This window comes from Epinephelus fuscoguttatus, linkage group LG23 (assembly GCF_011397635.1).
Source record: "Epinephelus fuscoguttatus linkage group LG23, E.fuscoguttatus.final_Chr_v1".
NCBI lineage: Eukaryota > Metazoa > Chordata > Actinopteri > Perciformes > Serranidae > Epinephelus > Epinephelus fuscoguttatus.
In genome coordinates this window covers 8,707,642-8,725,250 of record NC_064774.1, presented here as the reverse complement: position 1 = coordinate 8,725,250, position 17,609 = coordinate 8,707,642, and the positions used below count along the sequence as shown (strand labels likewise).

Here is a 17,609-nt window from a genome sequence, read left to right as displayed (position 1 = left end):
TCGCATGCTCTCACACACCGATGAAACAGCCATCAGGAGCAATTGGGGGTTCAGTATCTTGCCCAAGGATGCTTCGACATGCAGACTGGAGGAGCTGTGGATCAAACCACCGATCTTTCAATTAGTGACCCAGCCGCCCCCACAAAAAGGACAAAATAACGGGATCACATTTCGCTGGAGTTGTACCTACTATAACTTCACGTGACAAATGATTGATTGAAACACTCACAATTAAGGAAACACTTCTCCACAATAGGGAATCAGAAACAGCGGAAGAGCTGTACGGTTTTATTCAGGAATGAGCAAAATATTGGATTGAATATCGGAAGTTCTCAGTGTAAATTACAAAGAATGTGTGCATGTGGGGAGATAGTGAAGATGTGCATATCCTCCAAAAGACGGAAATAGAGTATGTTAAAAGCGGTTTCGTCTTTCGATACATCCCCCATGAAAGTGAAGTAATTTACTTCATCATCTGGCAGGTTTTGTTGCCTGTTGTTCTGTCTTCCAAAACTCAAGAAGCAAAGACATCACTTTAGATTTGAAAAAGACAAAGAGAGTTGGTTTGGCAGAGTCTACAGCGATGAAGACTCAGCTCTGTGATGTTTCAGGAGAAACAGCAGATGAGGTGATGTTGGCATGAGAATTAGTGGGAAAGACATCAACCTGCAGCCTCGAGGTAGGACAACTGAACAAGTTTAACTCCAGGGCCAGTTAGCGCTGCCACAGAGATGCCCATGAGCCTCACACACATCCCCAAACTCCAGCGTCAGAGGACTGTGGGTGTGAACGTGTCGAACTGCGAAAATGAAGCAGGGTGTTGCTGAGAAAGAGCATGCAGCGCTCAGCCGGCCTGTTCGAGGTAAAGCCTGGAAAGAAAACAGAGGCAACTGCTGATGACAGTGAAAATGCTTCTTGGCCACGATCTCCACACAAGCCAAGACAATCAGAAAATTCAAAACCAAATTGCATATGTCAATCTTGAGCGAGCTGTTTGATCACAAACACCAGCGGAGATCCAGCCACTGTGGACCTGGAGCCAAAGTGCTTTTAAAGCTTGTTTGATGTTGCCCAGATTACAGGTGTCTCCTTTGTTTTGTAGTTGGCACCAAAATGAAAACATAAATGCTTGAAGGATGCCTTTAGTCTGGCAGAGGCCTCGATTTGTTACATTTCGTGAGGAGTATCTTGCTGTGAGTTAATGTAGTGTTTAGTCCCATTTCCACCGAGCAGTACGGCTCAGTTCGGTACACTTTTTTCCTGTTTCCACTGTGAAAAGTCGTGGATGGTACCACTGGAGCTGCTCTGTACCGTCCCCATGTTTGGTCCCCCCTCTGTTGGGGTACCTAGCACACAGATGTGCTACTAAAAGGTGGAGCTGTGAACACTGCAGTCTGATTGGTCAGTAGAGGACGGTCACTCTGCTCAGGGCTGAGTTGTGTCTGGTTTTGAGGCTCATGTAACCACTGTTCATACTGTGGAATGTGACATCAGCAGAAAGCAACAAAACAGCTGCCATTTTTAAAAGTCAGCAGGTCGCGCAACGATTACGCCACATCCAGAGCCCGGTAACTTTACAGGAACCTTCCTCCTACTCCGGAGACATGGCGGTTGAGAGGGCCGAGCAAGAGGACGTTCCTGTAAAGTTCCTGCCCCCCAAATAGTACCAGGAACTTCTTCAGTGGAAATGGGCCTAGTGAGTGCTGGACGGAGCAGTGAGTGACAACAACCCCGCCCACATTTAAGAGTACTGTTTGCAGTGGAAACACTAGGGTCTAGGTACCATGTCTGAAGGGTTACTTTAGGATCCAAAGGTACCATACTGAAAGAGTTGGGTGGCTTCAAGGTCCTTGGTGCTCCCAGCTTGTCGGACACTGCGATGGCATCAGCAATGTGTCAGTTAATCTTTTATGACAGCAAAACTTTGCAGCAATCAGTGTGTCTCTGCTTCAGTGACACATGACGTAGGAAGTCGTGCTAAGCAGCTGTTTGAGGGCGAGAGAAAAATATGAGTGGAACTCTTATTTGCCTGCCATCGAGCACACACTAAGAGAGATCAAGACACGCACACACACATGCACACTGAGCAGACACACACTTCCAGCAGCTCCACACACAGATAGAAACAGTATGTACGCCTGCTCACTCAAGAGAGCAGAGTGTACTGTGTTGGCAACGTGATGAGCACAGTTGATTTTTATTATGTGTGGGGACGTAGCTACGTAGCACAGTCACCGCTCCGCACTGGAAGAAGAACATTGTGTGTGTGTGTGTGTTACTGTGTTTGCATGTTCCTCAACGCTGTCCAGAGTGTGTTTGGTGGTGCAGTACGTGCATACCTGTGGCTTCCTGGCTCTGTGCGCTCTGACCTCTCTGTTTTCACTGCTGACTGGTCTTTTTTTTTTTATATCATTGTTGTTGTTCTTTGTGTATTTTTAGGAAATACCTCCGCATGTATCCATCCATTCCTCACTGTGCTGTAAACATGCCTGCGCTGAAGGCACTTGGCTTCCTTTTGACAGCATCAGCCACCGCGTATTTATTGTGACTGATGGCAGCATAAATATAATGAAATTCAATCCAAATTCTGCGGTGTGTCTATATTTGTATATGTGTATGTGTGTGTGTGCTTGTAGAGTTCACTAGCATACATTGACTTTTTGCCACTCTCTCCACACACACACTCACACACACACCATTTTTGTCCACTCGGCACTTCTGCCGCTCCAGGAATTTTTTCCCCCCTGCTCCAAATTGTCGGAACGTTTTTAGGATTCCTCTGCTTTTTTGGAAACAGAGTGAGTTTGGAATTCCAGCTCTCGCTTTCCCTCAGGCGACACTTTGTGTGTGCATGTGTGTGTGTGTGTGAGAGTGTGTGTGTGTGTGTGTGTGTGTGTGTGTGTGTGTGTGTATGTGTGTTTAGGTTGAATTCCAGGCACAGATAATTTACTGATTTGGTAGGAATGTGTTTGTTACCCACAGGGCTCTGGAATCGAACACATGCACTAAAACACACTTGAACAGAGATTCCTCTTCATCATCCCGCAGCGGGAGAAAGTGATCGCTTTTGTTTCCGCTGATTACCTCTGCCTGTGTGATGTGTGTTTGACCTCCTCTGACCTTTTCTGTGTGTGTGTGTTACACTATCAGGTCTCAAGACTAACTTTTAATTATGGTTCCCAGACAGGGGACCAGACATGAACTTTTGGTTGCCGACACAGATCACATGGTTGCCATTTTTAACCACCTTATTTTTTTGAGTGATTAAGATACTGTGCAGTTAAACATCAGCTTGACAATGACTGTGACATCAAAGAATCAGAGCTTTACTTGAAGGTAAAGATTTTAAGGATTTCTCATGTTTAAGAACATAATATGAAGTTTTGAAAAGTTTTAATCTCGCAAATGGCGGTGTTCATCGGCCTGTGAAGGGCATGTGCCACCTCTCATAGTCTTCACCTCATGTCACTAATTGTTAAAGTATTTATCGTGTCACAGAAAGTTCTGAGACCGAAACTTGTAATTTGGAAGTTATTATACCGTTGACGATGTGTTGGTGTTTTCATTCTGCCGCTCTGTACAGATCTGATCCGCCTGGCCGTCTTTGCACCGTCATCACTGGCTCTATGAAGCTGAAATTGGGAATCCCAGCTGATATTGGGCGAGAAGCGGGGTACACCCTGGACAGGCCGCCAGACTATCACAGGGCTGACACATAGAGACAGACAACCATTCACACTCACATTCACACCTACGGACAGTTTAGAGTTATCAATTAACCTGCATGTCTTTGGTGGCACAGATTCAACAAGGTGCTGGAAACATTCCTCAGAGACTTTGGTCCATATTGACATGATAACATCACACAGTTGCTGCGGATTTGTCGGCTGAACATCCATGATGATAATCTCCCGTTCCAGCACATCCCAAAGGTGCTCTGTTGGACTGAGATCTGGTGACTGCGGAGGCCATTGGAGTACAGGGCTGCGTTGGGACCCGGCGGGACCCAACCCAAATCTTGCGGGAGTGGGCGGTTTGAACTTTGCTGTGGGTGGGAACGGGCATCTAAAAAAACCACTGCGGGGTCAGGGTGTAGCCTATAGCGACAGGATGGAGTTAACAAATGATGTGGAAAAGAAGTTCAAACAAGGTGTGAAGGCGCACTGAGCCCTCTACTTCCCAGCGCTCTCAAAGCTGGCGCGTTTCATCTTCAGTATCCCTCCATCCAGTGCGCCTTCAGAGCGGGCCTTTAGTGTCTGTGGGCGCATCTTGGAAGAGAGACACACGGGATTGGGACCGCAGTCGGTCAGCAACATTCTCTTCCCCCACAGCAATATTATGGCCAAATGATTCATTTGTTAAATTCATTCGTTTCATTCGTTAACTTTGTTCATTTTATGTTATTAGTGTTATTTGAGCCACTCACAGCCTGCTCTCGGTGCTATTTGTTAATTACATAAAGAGGCGTGATGATGCCGGTCTTATTGAGCATAGGCTTTATCTCCATCTCATTAATGTTTCTTATTCAGGTCTCTCTTAGAAAAGAGACCTTAAACTCAATCACTGCGTGATTATATAAAGGTAGAAGAATAAATGAAATACAGAGGAGGAGAATAGAATATGAAACAGCCTTTATTTCATTAAAAACTAAATGAAAACAACAAAATAGGAGCGCTATTCCTGACCAGTGCGTCAAAAGACATGCAGGCCAGGGAAACGAAACAAACAACCCCATGAATCTCTTTATTAATAGCCTATAAAATGACGTGTTTTCTCCTGCGGGACGGAAGAAGACACATAAATAAATAAATAAATTCTCAAATTTTTGCGTGAGCGGGCAGTAGTGTAACACACAGGTTGCGGTTGCGGGTGGTAATGGTCAGAAATTCAGTGGGAGCGGGATGAAGAAAACAGTCCCGCGCAGGGCTCTACATTGGAGTACAGTGAACTCATTGTCATGTTTGAGATGATGTGAGCTTTGTGACATGGTGCATTATCCTGCTGGAAGTAGCCATCAGAAGATGGGTACACTGTGGTCATAAAGGGATGGACACGCTCAGCAGCAATACTCAGGTAGGCTGTGGTGTTTAAACCATGCTCAGTTGGTACTAAGAAAATCTCCCCCACACCATTACACCACCAGCAGCAGCCTGAAGCGTTGATACAAGGCAGGATGGATCCATGATGCCAAATTCTGACCCTACCATCTGAATGTGGCAGCAGAAATCCAGACTCATCAGACCAGGCAACGTTTCTCCAATCTTCTATTGTCCAGTTTTGGTGAGCCTGTGTGAACTGTAGCCTCAGTTTCCTGTTGTTAGCTGACAGGAGTGGCACCTGGTGTGGTCTTCTGCTGCTGTAGCCCATCTGCTTCAAGGTTGGACAAGGTGTTGTTGCTTCAGAGATGGTCTTCTGCACACCTTGGTTGGAACCAGTGGTTATTTGACTTCCTGTTGCCTTTCTATCATCTTGAACCAGTCTGACCATTCTCCTCTGACCTCTGACCTCTGATATTTCCTCTTTCTGGGACCAGTACATACTCAGACCAGCCTGTCTGGCACCAACAACCATGCCACATCCAAAGTCACTTAAATCACCTTTCTTCCTCATTCTGATGCCCAGTTTGAACTTCAGCAGGTCGTCTTCACTATGTCTACATGCCTAAAGGCATTGAGTTGCTGCCAAAGTGGCCGGTGAGTGTAGGTCCCCTTTAAAAAGTGGTTGCCACTGATAGCAACTACTGGCCAAGGAATAGATGCCAGTTTCTCAAATGTTGCCAGTGTCAACCTGGCAGTCCTGACTGTAAAATTATTTTTGTAAATTTTTCCCTCTGACTTCATGTGCATCTTCTTGCCTCCTCCTGACTGTGTTTTCGATGCGGGGTGTGTCCACACTCGTCCCTCTCCTATCGTGCAGTTTGGAGCTTCCAGGAAACCCGTTATTAAACGGGAGGGCGGCGCTCAGCCAGAGAGATGCACACTGCCATAAAAAACCTCACTAGACTCCCAGAATTGTTCAGAAATTTGTCTGGGTTTCTTCACCGAACATCAGCCACATTTCAAACATAACAAAATCGATAGTATGTCAGAGATTTTGTAAGTGGGTCTGATTAGAGCCATCAAACATTTGTTTTAAGAAGCAACACAAGCTTGTTTCAGATTTAACAGCCTCCTGGTTTTCTTTGTGCCTCGTTGGCTGTGCAGAGGTGGTAATTTTATGACTGTTTAAAGTCTGTTAGGGCGGGTAAATATGTTTTAAAAAAATTATCGGCTAGTATCAGGACAGGAGGGAAATCAGGGGGGAAAGTTTTTTGGATCAGCTTTACCTGCAGTTTTTGGATATTTTTTTGGCGTGGGGGCAGTTGTTGTATCTGCTGAGCCTTGTTGTGAGTGATTTAAGTTGATCATTTTCAGTCTTATCAGGAGATTTAAGGCAATGTTAGACTTCTAATGAGCCTGACAGTTCACAACATGGTAATGTACTCATTTGAATTGGCTGACATTTAGACTTTTTCCAAATGGAGAGATTCGCAGACTGAGAAATTCACTTAAAATGTTTGTATTGGCCTCAAGACGCAGCTGCTCTCTGCAAGAAATGGAAGAAATCACTTCTGCACAGTCACTGATTCTCTCCCCCCTCTCTGTTTATGTGTGTGTGTGTGTGTGTGTCCTCAGTTCCACGGAGGTTGACGATATGATCCGCAAGTCGACAAATCTGTTGTTGACCAGAACCCTCAGCCACTGTCTGCAGTACGCCATTAAGAAGAAGAATGTCGGGCTGGCAGAGGTAAAACAAGAAAAAAAACCTCAGCTTGATGCTTGTAATAATCTCTCAGAGGGAACGAGCTAATGTTGTTGCACCACTTGAGTGTAACTCTGTTGCTCAGAATGATCATTCCAGCTCATTTAATTCCACAAAAACAGACGTTTCCTCTTTTCAACCGGTTGTTGTTGTCATCATAACCGTGTTGAGCGGTGTTCTCAAGAAGTGATTTTTATTTTCCACTTTCCCTGCTCAGTGAACAGCCCCGGAGACTAAACATCATTAATTCACAGGAACAGGGTGCAACGATAAGAGAGCAAGTTATTTCCGCTTAATTTATTAAACAGGTTCAATTTATTGCCAGAAATATTGAGACAAATGTCCAAACTGAGGCTCATGATGCAAAAACCAATAACATCAATAAGTGTCAGTGGACTGACTATAGCAGGTAATAAACACATTTGTTCTATTATGTGCTGTTGTTTCATTTTATTACACTTTTTCCACCAGTAAAGATATGAATGATAAAACAAATGCATAGAGAAAAAACTTGAAGAAGTTAATTAAGTATTTCACACAGTCACACTTGTATACTTTTATGTTTAATGGTGGGCTTGATTCATCATAAGCCTGCCTGCCACAGCTCTTTCACTGCATATTTTTCCTCTTACCCGTAGTGCTGTTTATCAGTCTCAATTGTTTTAGTGTGACATGCAGAGTGTTGGAGATATCAGCTGTAGAGATGTCTGCCTTCTCTCCAATATAAGCAGAAACAGAAATGTCTCTTTCCAGAAATCATGACCTGGTTATTCAAGATAATCCACAGACCTTGTTGTGAGCAGTTTCATGTAGGAACTATTTTTTTTTTACTGAGCTACACCTGCCAACAGAAGGAAGGGTGCATCCACTGCTAGCTTAATCTCTCAAGACAGATTCTGCAATTTACATTGTAGAATCTGTTGGCAGCCCTGTGTGAAAGACGACTAGAGAGGGGGGCTTTGAGTTTGAATGATGCTACGCTTTAGCCAATCACAATGGAGGGGGCGTGGCCGAGACGTGCAGGTGTCCCCAGGAAATGTGTACCTACAGAAACAGCAAGCTCCGCGTCCATAGCGACCGCTCCACCCAAAACGCCGTCTCGTCAACATGAAAAAAAATATTTTTCCAGCGGATGTCTTAGTTACAACATGATTGAGCTAACTGGAGTAGTTTCATGTCGTATCCGACAACGGGAGGCTTTTAACAGATGACGTCCTGATGTTAGCTTTGCTAACTGTCCCTGTCAGCTGCAGCCACTGATGCTTTCTAGACATCGTGATTTCCCATAACTGAATAAATACCACACATAGCAACACAAAACTGCTTTGCTAGCTCAATCATGTTGTAACTAAGATATCTGCCGGAAAAAATATTTTATTCACGGACCGTTTATTGAGTTATTACCTTATTTTTATAGTCTATGGTTATAGACAACGCTAACGGCTAACATTAACAGCTAACGGTTAGCCCAGCTAATCTACGATAACCATATTAATTACATGCACACAGAAATAGTAACGTTTGTTCAGTCATGGTGTTTATAGACTTAACAAACATCAGATTAGTCTACACGGTGATATAGTGACGTGAAAAATGTGATATATAGCTAAACTCTGCTGGTTTTCTACCCGAAGTATTAGTAAACAACACGACGATTCCCCGGGGGCACCGCTGGAAGTGAAGGGCGTGAGCGATCGCCGAGGCCCCTGCACTTCCGTTAGTCGAAAAACTTTTTTTTCTTTTTTTTTTTTTACCGATGGATTTCCACATTGCTGCTAGCTCAACTAGCACCGCTGAGCTAACATGAGGAGGACACTAATAATGTTTACATCTCAAGCTGTCACAAGTACGAGCCTTTCAGTCCATGAGTAGATGCGCTCTTCCTTCTGCGTGGCTGATACCTCCAACACTCAGCAACTCACACTAAAATAGGGCTACAGCTAATGACTATTTTCATTGTCGATTATTTCTCCGATTAGTCGACTAATCATTTTATCGAAAAATGTGTTAAAATGTTGAAAAATGTCGGTCTGTCTCTCCCAAACCCCAAAATTATGTCATCTAATGTCTTGTTTCGTACTCACGCCAAAGGGTTTTAGTTCACCGTCATGGGAGAGTGTGTAAAGCTGCCAATATTTGAACGTAACAAGCTGCAATAAGAGTATTTTGGGGTACTTTATTGTACTTTTCTATGAAAAAATGACTCAAACCGATAAGTTGACTACTAAAATAGTCACCAATTATTTTAACCCTTTGGCCCATAGGCCGTTTTGGGGTATTTTTACTGCCTTTACTTTTAAGCTCATATCACAGTCATTATAAAGGCTACATACACACATGCTATATCTTGTTATTTTCAGGACAATCTGGGCTAACCAGATTTGCCATCATTCCATGTCCTTCTATGTGCCTGTATTTTATATTGATTTTTATATCAACGAAAAAAAAAACAATCTGTGTGACTAAACTCTTATATTTTTACATGTATCTCAGCATAGCAAGTTGGAAGTTGACATATTCTGCCACATATGAAGAGGGGAGACTCTCTGGAATCTGGCAATATAAGAACCATGACGCTGGGACATTCTGTCACTTCACAGCTGTCCAAAACATGTGGTTTGTGCCAGGCGGACATGATTGCCAGTATTTTTTCATTATTGCAAGAAATTCCATTGACTCAGTCACAAGTCAAAAATGTGTTTTATCTGAAGGAAACATGCAATATTTACATCTAAGATCATAGAAAAATAGTAATAATTTTATTCCTCACTATATGAAGTGACTGATAACAAGATCTGTATAATAGATTGTAAAGAAAGTCGTCAGGTTTTTATCTTGTAGACAATTGATCTGTATTTACAGTGTAATGGGAATTTTAGTGTAACTTTATCATTTTGTTTTCGCTGTGAAAACTACCGACTACCGACAAGTGTTTGGTCTTGTCGGAAAGCGGTTCTGCCGTTTCACGTGATATGTGTGGCTTCTCGCTATGACGAACGGTTGCGGAGAAAATCAATAGAAAAGAACAGGTGTGAATTTGGACGCACTATGTGTCATTCGGGCCCATAGGGTTAATAGTGGATTAGTCATCGATTAGTCGACTAATCGTTGCGGCCCAACCCTAAAACAGTCTAGACCGATAAATAACACTACAGGTAAGAGGAAGAAATATGTCTTTTGAATATTGGGGTGAACTGTCCCCTTTAATTTTTGTGTCCTCTGTTTCCGTCCAGTTGGTCCAGGTGATCATAAACACCACCCACCTGGAGCAGAGCTGCCACTTCCTGGAGGAGTTCATATCAAACATCACAAATGTCCCGCCGGACACAGCAAACGCAACCAAGCTGTACGGGACTTCCACCTTCAAGGTAAGACCAAGGAATTCTTTCCGTTCTTGTCTTTTGTCTTTGTTCCGTCTACTTCCTGTCCTTCTTTCCTCTTTTTGTCCGAGCATGAAACACAAACACGTCTTTTTCTGTTTTCTTTATCATTGGTTATGTCCTTGGCCCCTACTTCCTTTTATTCCTTCTTTCTTCCTTTGTCATAACATAAACAGCAACGGCAAGTTAGAGACAAACATTAATAATCAGTAACAGGAAATGTTGCTCAGTCAGATCTCTGTCTCCTTACAGGACGCTCGCCATGCGGCTGAGGCTGAGATCTACACCAACCTGAACGCCAAAATCGACCAGTTCCTACAGCTGGCTGATTATGATTGGATGGCAGCAGTGCAGGGAGGCGGGACTCTGGACGCCAGCGACTACCTGATTGACCTGATCGCTTTCCTGAAGAGCACCTTTAGTGTCTTCACCAACCTGCCTGTAAGTAGCTACACACACAAAGGCACACTGACAAGCATGCTAAGAAACATTTATATATATACATTTATATAGAATTATAGAAATTGCTTATTTAAAAAGAAATAAAAATTGTAGCCAATAAATGTAAATGTTGCTAACTGTCAGAAATCGACTCTAACTAGGACAAAATTAGCTTGTTTGCATTTCCATTAAACCTAACGACACGTATGTGCTTTAACAGCATGTGTGTAATCACCGTACACAAACCCAGATTATGTGTGTGTATCTGCGTTGCTGTCCAGTTTATGTAGACAAGACTACATACTTGTGTGTGTGTGTGTGTGTGTGTGTGTGTGTGTGTGTTATATAAGCTCCTTCACCAGTCTCCCTGCATGTTAGCGTGAGACATCACAGGGCAGGACAATCTGCTTTAGTTCGTTAGAGTATCAGCTCGTTACGGGTTAGATCGTTAACATGGGGCCTCATGTTAAGCTCATTAAAGGGTGAGCTGGTCAGGTCAGCAGCACCAGATTACACAGCGGCTCAGGCTATTGACTCTACAGCCCCACTGCAATGACACCATTCACCACAGTCCATCAGGATCAGTATAGAGTGCATTATCCAGTGTAGACAATTAATACTTATGATTTTATCAACTGTCATTTATGACGTTAAGCATCTTAAGTATTCCCTGCCACCCCAGTCGCCAGAATAAATGTTGGCATTTTACATTTCTGCAAACCACGGATACATGTACTGTATTATGTAGGGAATATGTTGAAGCTTTAGGATATGGTTAGCAAACGATCATGTTTTTGGCTTAAAACTCCCTTTTTTGTGGCACAGTGGCTGTCGGAAATGCTGCGATTGTTTTGCTAAAACGCACTAAACTGCTGCTGGAAATGCACCTGTTTTTCTGACTGAGTTATGGCGGCATAGTTGCGGCTGGAGATGATGTCTCACTAAAAACACCAAGTGTTAGTGGCACCATCGTGACTGGAAATGCTGCGATTGTTTTGGTAAAAAAAAAAACACCCAGTTTTGGTGACTAAATTGCCACGTTTGGCAATTTGTGTTTCTCTAGGAAAACAAAACAAAACACTGAGTTATGGTGGCACCATCGCAGCTGTAAATGCCAATGATGTCTCACTGAAAATAGCTTGGTTTTGGTGTCTTTGTCACCATTTGGAATGCCACCAATTTTTCCTAAAAATTGCTTGGTTTTGGTGGCAACATTGCTGCTGGAAATGTCACCAATATCTCATTAAAAAACGCCCAGTTTTGGTGGCACTATTGTGGCTGGAAATATCAGAGATGTCTCACTAAAAACAGCCAGTTTTGGTGGCATAATGGCTGCTGGAAAGTGAAAGTGTCTTGCTAAAATACCAAGTGTTAGTGGCACCATCGTGGCTTGAAATACTGCCATTGTTTTGTTGAAAAAACACCCAGTTTTGGTGACTAAATTGCCATGTTTGGCAATTTGTGTTTCTCTCGGAAACAAAAGAAAACACTGAGTTATGGTGGCATAGTCGCAGCTGTAAATGCCAATGATGTCTCACTGAAAACAGCTTGGTTTTGTCGCCATTTGGAATGCCACCAATTCTTCCTAAAAATTGCTTGGTTTTGGTGGCACCATTGCTGCTGGAAATATCACCACTATCTCACCTAAAACACCCACTTTTGGCTGCTGGAAATGCAGTCAATGTCTTGCTAAAACACTAAGTGTTGGTGGCACTATCGTGGCTTGAAATGCTGCCATTGTTTTGTTACAAAACACCTAGTTTTGGTGGCATAATGGCTGCTGGAAATGCAGCCAGTGTCTTGCTAAAACACCCAGTTTTGGTGGTACCATTGTGGCTAGAAATGCCTTGATTGTTTTGTTAAAAAACACCCAGTTTTGGTGGCAAAAAAATTGCCAATGGAAATGCCACCTATGTTTCTCTATATAGAAAAACACAAACAAAAAACACTGCTATCGTGGCAGAGTGGCAGCTGGCAATGCCAAGAACGTCCCACTAGAAATATCTTGGTCTTGGTGTCACTGTTGCCTTTGGAAATGCCAAAGATGTCTTGCTAAAAACACTTGGTTTTGGTGCCACAGTCACAGCTGGAAATGTTGCTGATGTCTCACTAAAAAATGCTCAGTTATAGTGGCATAACTGAGCGTTGCTGAGTCTTGCTAAAAACCACCCAGTTTTGGTGACACCATTGTGACTTGAAATGCCACCGATACTTCTTTAAAATCCCCCAGTTTTGGTGGCACAGTTGCAGCTGAAAATGCCACCTATGTTTTTCTAGAAGTAAAACACCAGGTTACGGTGGCTGTAAATGCCAATGATGTCTCACTGAAAATCACTTGGTGTTGTTGTCTGTCACCATTTGGAATGCCACCAAATGTTCCTAAAAAACACCAGGTTTTGGTTAATTACAGTTAATGTCACTCAATAGGAACAGCTCCAGAATTAATCCAGAATTCAAAAGTTAATTGATTTGAGCTTTTCAACATGCTTCACAAAGCTCAGCCTCTAACACTGAATTTTAAAGTCTGTATTTGGATCTTCTGGCAGTGGACTGTGAAGCATATCTTTCCATAAGTCTTTATGTACACTGTCCAAAGCACACATGATGCATGTTTCCACTCTGCGGTGTAAAGCACATGGGACAGTTCACATAAAATGTACAACACACACACACACACACACACACACACACACACACACACACACACACAGGTCAGTTGTAAAATGATTGCGCATGCAGATTTGGTCAAAGCGGGTCACAAGGCCATAAGGCCACACACACAAGGTGGGTGAGCTAAGTGTTTTCCAGCACTTCTAAGAAGCTTTCCCTTCACCCCCACGAGCCCCGGACATGACCCCGTCACACACACTTTAACACACACACTCGGTGTGGGGCCTCCTAAGTAGATCAGATGCTATGGATCTAAAAAGCTGGGTGGTATGACCCTGTGAAATAAGAGGCGATCATATAAAAGAGTCGAGTTACACTGAAATGAACTAGATACTGTTGAAGGGGGCAGACAAACAGGAGAAGCAAGAATAAAGAATTAAATGCTACTATTAGTGCTGCTGCTGTCTCTGCTAGTGCAAAGTTAATAATTATACTACAGCTTCTTTTGTGTCTGCTTTTGATACTTGAAGTTCTCATGATGGCGCCAGTATCTGACCCAACAGTGACCAAGAAGTTTTTCGTAGGTATTGTTAATGATATTTTAGAGTTTGTCATTTCTGACTGATTTTGCACTCGAGGACTTTGGTAATTTTGTGTCCAATGAGAGGCCTTCTTGATGCTCGCTGCATATTCAGTAGGGGTGGGAATCTCTCGATTCAGTGACAATTCATAGGGCAACGATATAATGATAAAACGATGTACATGATTTATTTTTCTCTTTTTTCAAAACATAGCATACCGTAAAACTCCGATTTAAAGCCTCGTCCTTTTCAGTCCCAGTTCTTCAGATGTATAAAGCTAGGTTGTTGGCTTCCTCAAATTATGTGTCCATTCCTCGATTACCCTGAGAGTTGTTCATATTGCTTTAGTCTGTAAGGGTCCTCAGATCGAAAGAATCAAAAGGGTTTTTCATAAAATTAATCCAGAGTATTGTTTTAACAGGATAAAGTGGTGTTGTGTTGGTATGCCTCGAATAATCCTAGAGTGCTGTGTCTCCCTCTGTTACGCTACATCAAATGAATGATCCATAATTGATATATTATCTGAAACCTGATTTTTAAACAAGTAATATTCATACTGCTTTAAATAAGCAATTTGATTGTATTTCCTGGTCTTTGCTGAGCAACTGATCCATAATTGATATATTATCTGAAACCTGATTTTTAAACAAGTAATATTCATACTGCTTTAAATAAGCAATTTGATTGTATTTCCTGGTCTTTGCTGAGCAACAGTTTTGAAATAAGCAATTTGATTGTATTTCCTGGTCTTTGTTGAGCAACAGTTTTGAAATAAGCAATTTGATTGTATTTCCCGGTCTTTGCTGAGCAACAGTTTTGAAAGGAATTGAAGGCCTGTCCCAAATATAGGCCTGTTGATTTCAGTGATTTAAACAAATAATAGCTTGGGCTACTACTTGAAAGTTTTACGGTATCGTAGCAGTTGTGTGTGGTATTGTTGTAGTGACCGCTGTGTCGTTATTTACGTCATGCCAGCAGCAGAGCTGTGTAGGGATAGGTACCGAAACCTGGTATTAAATGAGCCCCGGGGCTAAATTATCAAAGACCGTAGCACTGATAAGCTCCAACGTTATCGGCTCTTTTATCTGTACTTTTTAACGTTTTGGTTTAATTCATTATCATCCTGCAGCCTCTTTGCTGTTGTAAAAATTACTTTATTCTTTCTAAGATAATTTGTTCTCTAAAAGGTAATTATTTAGAAACGAAAGAGCACCGATATCAAGTATCATTAAAGTACCGAACCGATAAGAAGTATCAATAGAAGTAGTAGTATCGATAACATCTTAACGATACACATCCCAGGAGCTGTGAGCTGCCTCTCTCTCTGTTCGCGCCGGGATAAAGCCGAGATGCTGAGCAAGTTAGCGTATAGTTATTTTCTTCACCACAGAGGTGTTTCAAGTTGCTCAATGCCTCATCTGCGTCGGTCAGCTGGTCTCATTTGTTTACGTAACTGCCGATTGCTGCGTTAACGTTCGTCTCTGGGTGATCCTCCATGTTCACCTCTCAAATGTAATTATTCAGACATTAAATTAAAACAAACTTGCAACTGCTGACTTTCGTGAAGATGATTGATTCGTTAACTCTGGCGTGTCCGCGCTGTCTGGGAACTACACCGTCCTCGTGGTTGAGTTTTGCCTGTTTCGTTCTGTCAACATTGAGTTATAAATAAACACTTTGATAAGAGCAAGTTGAAGAAATTATTTCCCCTGCCACTGATATTTAGCGCTATTAGCTTCTGTAAAAAACAATCTGTATCCACGATATGTCCCTGCTACTACTGCGTTTTACAGTGGCATTATTTTCATGTGTTTTCATTTAAAAATCACATTAAATTATTGCAGTAATTAGTTTCAGTGGATGCTAGGAGGAGTAGCTTTTGTCCTGAATCAGCTAATTTGGATCCAAATAAATTCAATTCAATCAAATCTGTGATAGCAATGTTTCTTCTAGTACTTCTGCCACAACTACAGCTTCACAAATAGAGACAAAATATACATTTAATATGTCAAATTACACCCGACAAGTCACAGTTTAAGGAAAAACAGGAAAATATAATAGAAAAGAATGCAGTATGTCTTAGTTGAATTAAATTTTGGGAGGCTCCAGCACACTCAGAGGGGGGTGAGGACAGTGAAGTGGAGGACAGATACTGGAGAACGACCAAGAGTCCAGGAATAAGTGATTGTTTTCAATTTATATGACTGTAGAAAATAAAACCTGAGATGTTATGCAACTAACAGTCAGCACAATGAAACCCAACACACACAAAGATTATTGCTGACTTGTTAAATGAAGGCTCACCATGACACAGCAGCATTCTTGCAACAGTCTGGCACTCTCTGCGTGTGTGTGTGTTTTTGCTTATGTGGTCGTTTTAACAGCTCTAACTGTTAGTAGCTGGAAGCAGACGTGTACTAAGAAAGCTCAGGGGCGCTCACATTTCTTCAACAACTTCATAGACGGGTACATAGTCCCAGTTCTCACCGGAGAGGAAAATGTTGCCCTGTCCAAGAGCTAATAATACCACTCATAGTTTAGCGCTAGCTCAATACTCATAATCGAATTGAGCTCAGATTTAAAGATGGAACGAGGGTCGGCATGAAAAGGGCCCCAGGAGTGAATATAATCATGTGAAAATTAGAAATGAAATTTTGGACTCTCCTCTGACCATAGTGCTGCAATTTTATGGCTTATAAGCTGCTTGATCAGTTTTCTGCTGTGGGCCGAGAAGGTTTGGCGGCCTGCTCTGTGTGTGTAGGACTTACTGAGTTCTCCACGGTGCTTCAAGCACGTTGCAACAAAGTGCCAGATAAAGCCAGATTAGCATCATCTCAAGGGCCTCGTGTGCAATAAATACTTGAGGTGGAGAAAGCTGCCAATGTCCTCGCAGTGATTTGATTAAGGAGTTTTATTTCCATACAGCTGTCACACTCCTTTAGTTTCCCCTCAACTTTTCATGTCTCACATTAATAACACAAGTTTCACTGTTTTGACGTTGGCTAAATTTCCTGGTCTATGTTTCTTACCGTAGGGAACGCCCGTAGAACACGCTACCTTACCGGTGAGTATCTGGGTTGTTACAGTAACGGAGTGATGTTTACCAATCCCTGACTGACCTTGTTAACCCTTCAACTTTGACCCTAAAATCCCCACTTTTTTTTTTACAGTGTTTACCAACCAGCATGATAGATGACAAGGGAGTGATGCACGTTTGCCTGAATCTGTGTTCATGTGCCCAAATCTTTGTCCCAACCAGGGAGGGAAATCTTAATCTGCCAGTGCTGAACAAATTTGTTGGCATTTTGGCAAGTTGCGGCGTCATGTAGAGGTCCTGCTCTACTCTAAAATACTTGATATTTAAGGGCCTTTTTACACCTGAAAGTCCGAACCACAGTTTGCATTTTTGTTACAGTGTTTACATTTGATCAGCTTAGTTTAGGTTTTACAGTGCAATGGTGCGAACACAATGAGGAACTATACATGACATACCCGTCTGGGGGTGTAATGATCCACTGATCTGGATCGATATATCGATTCAATAATCAACAATCCAATATCCTTGAGGCAAAGTGAAATCATTTGATCCCTATCGTCGTCTTTAGGATACACTCTTATTTTGAAAGTGTGTGTCACTGTCAAAAAGCAGCCACGAGAAAGACGATAAGGGTAGCGTTTATTTACTCGGGAATAAATCAGCAGAGTGGCGATATTGACGAAAGTACAGGTCAACAGACAGCACATGGCGTATGTAAACAATGCCGAGATAAAACACATTATCACGTTACCTGCCTGG

At 42.4% G+C, this 17,609-nt stretch overlaps 1 protein-coding gene across 2 annotated transcripts in view; it reads left to right on the top strand.

The window, feature by feature from the left end:
* Positions 1–17,609, top strand: part of exoc6b (exocyst complex component 6B) — a 154,493-nt gene that overhangs the window by 69,959 nt on the left and 66,925 nt on the right. Inside the window, exons 16-19 of one of the 2 annotated variants that reach the window (XM_049569380.1) lie at positions 6,675–6,786; positions 10,035–10,169; positions 10,434–10,622; positions 16,848–16,877. In XM_049569380.1, the coding sequence (XP_049425337.1) occupies positions 6,675–6,786; positions 10,035–10,169; positions 10,434–10,622; positions 16,848–16,877 (466 nt within the window). The remainder of the gene's footprint in view (positions 1–6,674; positions 6,787–10,034; positions 10,170–10,433; positions 10,623–16,847; positions 16,878–17,609) is intronic. The other variant, XM_049569381.1, reaches the window with a different exon arrangement.